This window comes from Myotis davidii, unplaced genomic scaffold (genome assembly GCF_000327345.1).
Source record: "Myotis davidii unplaced genomic scaffold, ASM32734v1 scaffold132, whole genome shotgun sequence".
NCBI classification, from domain to species: Eukaryota; Metazoa; Chordata; class Mammalia; order Chiroptera; family Vespertilionidae; genus Myotis; species Myotis davidii.
The window spans coordinates 3,021,859-3,031,495 of record NW_006285258.1 but is presented as its reverse complement, the minus strand read 5'-3'; the positions used below and the strand labels follow the sequence as shown (position 1 = coordinate 3,031,495).

Genomic DNA, 9,637 nt, shown 5'->3' with positions numbered 1-9,637 from the left:
TTGCTGTAGCCACACAGAGCTGCAGATTTTAATGGATCAGAAAGCTTTTGTGAATTCTAACATCATATCTAATAGTGTTGTCAATTATTTGCTTAAAAAGGAAGTAAAAACACAACTCAAGATATCCAGTGAAAGAAGATAAATGGAACATCAAAAATCATCCCTGTCTTCCCAGGTGGTGTGGCTCAGTGGTTGAGTGTCAACCAATTAGGAAGTCATGGTTTTATTCCTTGTCAGGGTGCATGCTTGGGTTTCGGGCTCAATCCCCAGTGGGGGCATACAGGACTCTCTCTCTCTCTCTCTCTCTCTCTCTCTCTCTCTTCTCTCAAATCAATAGAAACATGGTTTTTAAAAAATCATCTCTGTCAGATTCAGAGGTGTCACAGTTGTAACATAACACTGAACCTCTTGAATAATTCCAAGGAAAGGTATTGACAGATAAACTTTAGATCTCACTTTAAAACCTGGAAATTATTAAGCCTTTTAGAAATCATGAAAAAGTTTTTCTTTCTGTTATAAGTGGAAAAATTTTCTTCCTCAAATACCAGAAGGAAGTAGTAGTAGTATAATCATATCCCTTAACCAACCACGCTCAAACCCAAGAAGTGATTCATTGGACTGTTTCTATTAACGTGGAGGTTATAGACACCTATGCTAATTTCCTATATGTGGTAATTTATGTCAAAACTTCTTGTTTTCTTTCTTTTTTCAGCTTTAGTGAGAAATAATTGACATATTTTGCTACATAAATTTCAGGCATACTGTATGATGGTTTGATTTACATTTATTGTGAAGTGATTACCACAATAGGTTCAGCTAGCATCCATCTCAAAATGTGCAGTTAAAAAGGAAGCCCCAGTGTTCTTGTAGGATTTTTTTTTCTCCAAGAAGTAGACAAAATCAGTAAACAATGAAACAGAATTTTAAAAGTTGTAAAGCCATCATTTAAGATGTTTTCACCAACAGGTTTACCTGCACGCTGACCACAATAACCAGAGACGTGGCCATGGTAACTGCAAAAGACTGGTAGTCGGCAAGGTGCTGCCCGTCTTCTCCAGCATCGCTGTTAAAGGCCCCATAAGGGATGAAGAAAAGGGCGAATGAGGTGTAGATTCCATGTGCCATGCAGATGAAAAATCTACGCTTGTTAAAAAGTAGATTCAGCTGTCCAGGTTTGTAGAGCTGGGGAAAGTCCATGCTGTTCTGGTCACTTACATCCTGTCAACAGAGAGTTATTTCAGCAGAGGAGATTTGAGGAGAAGTCAGAGGCCCTGAATTCCCTATCTCCAGAAATAGCAAGTGCATGTCTAAGCATGCCCTCATATGCACTACTCATTATCTTGTTTTCGTTCCCACAATAATCCAGAGGATACTAAAATGATCTCTATTATATAAAGGAGGAACTTGAGTTTCCAAGAGAGATTCATGAGAGGTTACACAGCTCTTATATCAGAACCAAAACCTGACTTGCACCCAGATGTTTGGCTTCACGTCTAAGTTTTCTTTCCTGTACTCTCCTGCAGCGGTACTTGTGACCCCAGCATCCTAGTACATCATGTGCAGTCAATGGGCCCTGGGGTTCATTGCCAAGGCAGTGAGTGGTAGTAACCAGGTGATGGCAACAGAGAGCTGCAGAGTTGGAAATGGCCAATCAGAGTTCCCAAGTTAGAGGGGTGGGTGAGTAACAAGAGGGGAATAGGAAAAGGGGAAAACTGCATGTGGGAGCCCGGTGGGCAGGAAGAGCTGAGTGTTCCACCCAGGGAAGATTCCAGTGACAGTTACCAGGTGTTCAGGACAAAGGATTTCCACAGAATATGAGGGCATCATGTTTGGCCCCAATGGGGTCCTGGGAGAAACTAAAACAGTGACTCTCAAGCTTAATGTGCATGGAAATCACCTGGGGAGAAGATTATGATTCAATAGGTCTAGGGCCCAAGGCTCTGCATTTCCAACCAGCTCCAAAGCTGATGACCACACTGTGACCACCAAAGCCAAATGCCAAAACCAAAAAGGATGGTAAGGACTGACCACAGAGGACATCAGAGGGGCATGGGTGGAGGAGATGCAGCTGAAGAGGAAGGAATACAGTTATGAACTCTAGGGGCAGATCAGGTTCCCTTTCCCCTTGTGGGATGGCGTGAGTCTTAGTGAATGGGGTCCCAGGAAGAACACTGACGTATTCTCTTTAGGACGTCTGGTTTTGAGATGCTGTTGGGGGCTTGTTTTCTCAGTCCAGTGACTGGTAGAGTTGAATGCACAGGCTTTGAAACCAGACAATCCTGAGTTCAAACCCTAGCTCTGCAGCTTAGTAGGGGTGTAGTCTTAGACCTATCTGAGCCTCAGTTTCCTTATTTCCATACACGCTAACAATAGCACCTCCATCACAGGACTACTGTCATCATTAAACGGGTATGTATTCAGCAGAGTTCCTGCCATACCTTCAGTAATAAATACAGATGCCCCTATAAATAATAACAAATACAATAATGATAGTAATAACAATGGTGATAGCGTAGCAAGTTCGGAGCCAAGTGGCCTGGTGTCAGGCTGTATCCTATGACTTATTGGCTGTATGGCTTTGGGCAGAGACTGGAACCTCTGAACCTTGGTTTCCTCCTTATAAAATGAGTGATCTGTAGGTGATCACTGAGACCCTCTCGGCAGAGCACTCCATGATCCTGGGATCAGTTTAAGAACCAAAGTTGACAAAGCAGAAAAGGAAAGGAACAGGCACTCAAGAAGATGGCAATAGAGGCCTTATTGTATATTTTTTTCAAATTGTACAATAATCATCTTTTCCCAGAAACCGTCTTACTTTTATTATTTTATTCCACATTCTGAGGATATATAAAGTACCAAGAAAGAGACACTTGTCAACATGGCACTTGAAAATGAATGCATGTAAATCCTTTATATCTAAGGTCTTTAGGAGTCTATTACTTTGTGTAGAGTTCCATAAAATGTGCTATTCACACACTGCCCTTTTTACATATGAAAAGTGAAACTTATAGCTGACTACAAAGCCACAAAATGGGAGAGTGGAGTAAGCTCATAATGTGAAGATTTATATTTTGCAATAGATGGCTTTGGGCCAGAAAGTGAGGCTTAGCAAATGGGTCTAACAACAGCCTGGAGAAAATCTGGTCTCCTTAAAAATACTTCAAAAAAATTTTTTTAAAAAACAATACACTGTCATCATGCCATGGAAACTCCTCTGGCTAGCCTTTCACTTCCCCACAGGCAGCCAGACATGTCCCCCCTTCCAGAAAATACCTTCCAAGGCTCTGAGTATGCCAAGGACCCACCATTTTTATAAATGATTCTCTTTCTTCTCTCCTCTCAAGCATGTTGAGCTAAACAAAAACTGCAATGCACCCTCTCTCCCCATGGCTACGGGGCTGTGTTTCTCTCCCACTGGGAGAGTTCTCTGCTGGCCTGTAGTTCTGTTCTGGGCTGTGCTGACCAAGGAAGTCTCGCCGCAGGTGCTAGCTCTCTGCACTCCAACATGGTTTCATGAATTTTTCTCTATCACTCATGGTTCTCTACATTCTCAGAGGCTAATACTGCACTTCCCGGTGTGTGAACCACAGGGCACTAGTTCTGAGGCATATTAATAAGTGATGCATGAAAAATAGGTAACTAAAAGTACAGTCAAGTGAGTTTGAAAAATGCTGAATTAAAAAGAAGTTGAAGAGACTATTTCCTGCAGGACATCTGAGAGCCTTAAGAGCTGCCTGGAGTTAGGCTGAATTCTATCACTTTTTGGCTGTATGGCTTTGGGGCAATGACTTGAACTACTAAATCTACCAGAACAGCAGCTCAGACTCTCACTCCCTTGTGATGAGTGAATGCATTCAACAACTCTACTTAGATAGACTATGTCTGCCTTCATGCACCAGAGGACACATGAAAATGCTCAGAGCCTTAAGAGCTCTGAGATGGTGGGGTATGGATCTAGGGTATGAATCTCTAAGAGGAGAGTAGCCAAACTTTGGTCAGAGAATCTTCTTGGGGCAGTGGGGGATCTGAAAGGGGTTATGACCCAAACAATACCTATTAAAACAATTGCACTCCTAAGACTCTTTCTATGACTTTTATCTTCTACTTAGAAGTTAGACACAACTAAAAGGCATCAACAGAGAAAAATAACTTGTAAATAGAGAAAAACACATACCTGGTCAAAAATTCCCATGGCTAAAACAGGAAGTGATGTGTAGACAATGTTAAAAAGGGTGATGAACCACTGGTCATAGACAGTCTGAAAACAAATAGCACAGCAATGAGAAACATTGTCTATAGGAGTGATAATATATATTTACTTGTCAGCTCTTAAATGAAATTTCCCAATTTCCTAAGGTGGGTGAGAGTTTAGTTTTGGAGTCAGACAGACATGAGTTCTCCCCGAGGCTCTGTCTTATCAGCTCCCCTGCCTTGGTGGGAGACCAGATCTCCCTCAACTTCCATTTCTTCATCTAAAAATGAAGCCATACACTCCCTACAGACTTGCAGTGGGGATGACAGGAGATGACCCAGAGAGACCACTGGACACATTCAAGGCCTGGACCCTTGTGGTGGGTTATTATTTCATCCTTCAGTTTTGCAATGGGTTATAATGAGTCTAATGATCTAACTTAAGTGATATGCAAAGGATCCACTAAAGTCTTCAGAGGGAGATGCAAAAATTAACCTGTTAGCTCTAGCCTGCTTTCAAAGGGAGAGCTTTTTCTTGGGAGTGGTTTAAAGTAAAGTGGGAATGAAGCTATTTGCTCAGGATACTACATATAAACAAGAAAGATGATAGAAATATCCCTTCATATCTATATAGAATACTTCCTTGCAAGAGCCTCACTAAAATTCATACAAAACAGGTATTATATATTCATTTGTTAATGAGTACATAGAAATGTAGAAACAGAATATTTTGGAGTTACAGAGCTTAATAAAGGCAAAGACAAAAATTAAAACCCAGGTCTCCAGCTCCTAAACAATGCCTGTACTGCCACTCATATCATTCATTCATTCATTCATTCAACCAATATTTATTAAGAAACCACTATGAGCCAGGTACTATATTCTAAGCAATGGTAATTCAACCTGATCATTCAGATAAAAATTTCTCATGAAATTTGCATTCTAATGGTGTCAAGAAAAGAACAATAAACAAGATTATATATATATATATAATGAGTGAGTTAGAAGATAATAAATACTAGAGAGGAAAGGGGAATAGGGAGTGTGGGAGGGTTGTAGTTGTAAAAAGGTAATTAGAGAGGGTCTCACTGAAAAGTTACATTTGATAAAATGTAGTATGCAACCTTACAGAATCCCATCCCAGAGCAGGAATCTTAACAGGGTCCCAGATGCCAACTCCTATATACCCTAAGAGTCTACCAGAACAGCAGCTCAGTCTCTCACTTCCTTGTGATGAGCAAATGCATTCAACAACTCTACTTAGATAGACTGTGTCTGCCTTCATGCATCACAAGACACATGAAAATGTTTATCACAGCATTGGTTGTAATAGCTCCAAACCAACCAAAACATCCATCAGGTGTACCATATGGACATAATGAAATCTACAATAATAAAAGAGAAAGACGCAAATTGACCATACCTTCATGACGCCCGCAAGCCAATCAGGAATGAGTATGCAAATTAACCCAACAAAGATGGTGGGTTGATTTGCATACACAGGTGCCAAGCAGCTGGGGGCAGGGTGGGACACTTGTGTCATCACCATGTCAACAACGCAGGCATTCCACAGTGCCCCAGCCACTCTGGGCCTCTGGGCAGCATGGGAAGGCCAAAGGCAGCTCTGGGCCTGAATGAAGGCAGAAAGGCGGCTCCAGGCTAGAGCGAAGGCGGAAGGCAGCTCCAGCCGGAGCGAAGGCAGTGCTGGCAGCCAGGGGAAGGAAGGCCCATTCTTGCATGAATCTTCGTGCGTTGGGCCTCTAGTATTACAGAATAATGAAAAGCAAGAACTACAGCTATATTCATAAACAAGAATGAATCAAATTCTGAACAAAATAAGCCAGAAAAAAAGTATGATACCATTTCAATAAAGTTTAAAAAATGTGCCAATCTTTTCTTCATACTCATGGTAAAATTAAAAGACAAAGCAACAACGTGATTATAAAATGCCAGGGTAATGGTTACCTCTGAAGAGTTGGACAAAGGGTATGGCTGAGTAAAGGTATGGGAAGCTTCTGGGAGTTTGGCAACATTCTGTTCCTTTCACTGGATCATAGTTACATGGGTGTTCGTTTTGCAATATGTTAAGCTGACATTTATGTGTTAGGTACTTTTTTGTAGGTTGTTTATACTTTACAATTTAGAAAGGAAACATGTGGCCTTTTTCAGTTATAGCCTGGCAAAACTTGGACACTGGAAGATTTTAAAATTCCACACCCCGGCCAATTAAATCAGTATCTTTAGGGGTAGGATGATCCAGTTAATGGTAGTTTTAAAATTTTTTGAGGAGGCCTTGGCCAGGTGTCTCACTTGGTTGGAGCATTGTCTTGTGAACCAAAAGGTTGCAGATTTCATCACCAATTAACACATACCTAGGTTGCAGGTTCAATTCCATCTAGGAGGCAACTGATCGATGTTTCTCTCTTTCCCCCTTCCTTTTTCTCTAAAATCAATTTAAAAAATATATCCTCAGGTGAAGATTTAAAAAAATTTTTTCTCAGGTAATTTCACTGGGAAGCCAAGATTAATTTTGATTATTTTACTCATCCCTATGCCTTCATCAAAGAGAGGGAGAGAAATTGCTGGCACAAATCCCCCACTATTTGTGGTGGCCTCTGACTTCCATTCTTCAAACATATCAATTCATTTCATGATTACAGTTTGGAAAATGTAAAAGGAGGAAGCAGCCAAACTGAAATCTTGTGGCCCCAGGCAGAACCTGGTGCTGGTCAAATCACTTATTCTTCCTTTACCTCATCTACCATCCAACTTCCACTCACAGGGAAGGAATGATTCCTGGTATTAGGAAGAAAGAAAGAATATGGGAAATTATGACATGCTAAACTCTCAATAGCTGATGGTCTGACATAAAGTACCACCATTGTCACAAACTGACTAGCATTAAAACCTACACTTATTTCACAGCAGCATTTTTAAGTTGGAACTTCAATTCGAAGCCTAATTTTACAGTTGGAACAAGAGAGGACAAGAAGGGAAAATCATGAGAATCAAGCTTAAATGAGTTTTTGCAATTTCTTGTAAGAATTTTACTGTCACTCAGAATTACAACAAGAAATGATATTTACTGAGCCCTTACTATGTATCAGGCACTAGTTCAAGGGTTTTACATATATTGACTCATGAAATCCTTACAAGCTTATGAGGCCATTACTACTAACAGCCCCCAAATTACAGATGGGAAAACTGAGTCCCATCAAGGTTGGGACTTGATCAATGCATTGATCACAGAGATTTTCAAAGCATGGTCTAGAGAACTTCTAGGGTACCCACAAGGTCAAAACTATTTTCACAGATACTAAGAAGTTAATTTATTTGCCCTTTTCTATCTTTTTCTTGAATAAAGTCATTTACAACCAATTGAATGAAGAAGCAGATATGAGAATCCATCCTAGGACCCAAGTCCGAAATCTGATATTTCTCTCTGCAATGCTCCACATCAAATTAATCCCCAAATCCCACAGATTTAACCATACCAAATAGCTTGTGTTCCTGTCCAAGTCATTCTTTACTTCTATAACTTTCCTCCTGCTGTCCCCTTTGCTGGGATGCCCATCCTCTTACTCCTCACCTTCTTCACTATGATTGATCCTTGAAGGGTCAGCACATGGACAGGTCTTCCAGGAAGCGTTTCTGAACCCTGCCCCCTTCCACCCTCCAGAGTTGGGATCCAGACACTTCTTAATAGTCCCCTGACACTCCACACCTCACTGCTTCATAACTGTCAACTTCAATTATTTATGTGCCAGTTCCCAGCACCACCTCCACTAGACTCTGAGCTCCTTGTGAGCAGGTTATATGACTTACACACCTGTGCCAAGCCAAGAACCTAACTCAGTGCCTGGCATGTGGTAATTACTCAGTGAAAGGAAGCTTTGTCTTAAAGGTTAGGGCATTGAAATCAGAAGCAGAACTAGGTATTCTTAAGATAATCTCTCTGAGTCTTAGGTTTCTTGACTATAAAATTGGGATTCAAGGGAGGTAGTGAGTATTCAATGAAATCAGTAAATGCCAGTACAGCAGCACCTGACAAACAGATAGTGCTCAATAAGAGCATACCTTTATTATGGAAGGGAAGGGAAGGGAAGGGAAGGGAAGGGAAGGGAAGGGAAGAAGGAAGGAAGGAAGATGGGACAGAATGATCCAAGCTTCAAATGATGTGTTTGATGGGTCAGTGAAAAGGTTTATTTTTTCACTAATCATACTTTTTTTATGAAAATACAATTATGTACTGCTATAACTAACCAAAGATATTTATTTCTATAATAAACTACTGTATTAATGAAATCAATAGAAAATTGGAACAAGATTTAAAGAAAACTGAATGCCTGGATATAATTAAGCTTTTTCCTCATAAATACTTAATTATATCAATCACTGTTCACTCTAATCAAACTGTGTTCATCTGAGTCATTCACCTTTTAAAAAATGCCTTTTCTGACTTAGCACAATTGAGTTCAGGGGCTCCCACAAAAATTAAAGTCACAAGCAGTATTTCTTTTACAAAGGTTTCTTCTTCCCCTTGCAAGAGATCTCCACCTATTCAAAGAGCTATCCTGACGGTCTTTATATACCCTCAGAAAAATTTTAATTACCCCCCCCCGGGAACTAGGACCAGCAGAGAGAGCCACACTAGCCCAGATCATGACCCATGTGGATCCCACCCCTGTTTCTCCCCTTCCAGGTATTCCCAAGCCCTCTACCACCTCCACTACCCACCTATCTCCAACCACACTCACGTTTGCACACATGTGAGTTGACCAGATGTCCCAAACACATGGGCAGGGTGGAAGAGAGAGAAGGAATGATTCTTCTGGAGCCTCCGGTGTGTGAAGAATTCTGGCTTGAGACTAGACCAGTCTAGTGGTGCTGACACTCTAATTTTAGGTAACTCAGATTGTTTATATAAACAGGAGTTCCTGTTCACATATTTGTTATCATATAAACATATTTTAATATAAATATTTTAATATGTTTTTAATTTATTTCAGAGAGAAGAAGGGAGAGGGAGAGAGATAGAAACATCAATGATGAGAGAGAATCATTGATCGGCTGCCTCTTGCACACCTCCTATTGGGGACCAAGCCTACAACCTGGGCATGTGCCCTTACTGGGAATTGATCCATGACCTCCTGGCTCAGGGGTTGACACTCAACCCCTGAGCCACACCAGCTGGGCTAAATATAAATAGTTTTAAAAATGTATCCTAGGGCTAGTCATATCACCTCAACTTCCAAATTGTTAGTTCCCCATCTACAATCCTATCTAATAAAAGAGAAACATGGTAATTGGCGTACGACTGCTACCCTTCCCATTGGCTAATCAGGGTGATATGCAAATTAACTGCCAGCCAAGATGGCAGCCAGCAGCCAGGCAGCTGAAACTGAACATGAGGCTTGCTTGCTTCAGTCACGGAGGACTGCAACCT

The 9,637-nt window shown here is 40.9% G+C and overlaps 1 protein-coding gene across 5 annotated transcripts in view; it reads right to left on the bottom strand.

The window, feature by feature from the left end:
- ATP8B4 (ATPase, class I, type 8B, member 4) overlaps nucleotides 1-9,637 on the bottom strand; it is a 220,759-nt gene that overhangs the window by 15,149 nt on the left and 195,973 nt on the right. For all 5 annotated transcript variants that reach the window (XM_015558941.1, XM_015558943.1, XM_006756016.2 and 2 more), the window contains 2 exons: nucleotides 4,175-4,258; nucleotides 973-1,218 (listed from right to left, as the gene is read on the bottom strand). In XM_015558941.1, the coding sequence (XP_015414427.1) occupies nucleotides 973-1,218; nucleotides 4,175-4,258 (330 nt within the window). The remainder of the gene's footprint in view (nucleotides 1-972; nucleotides 1,219-4,174; nucleotides 4,259-9,637) is intronic.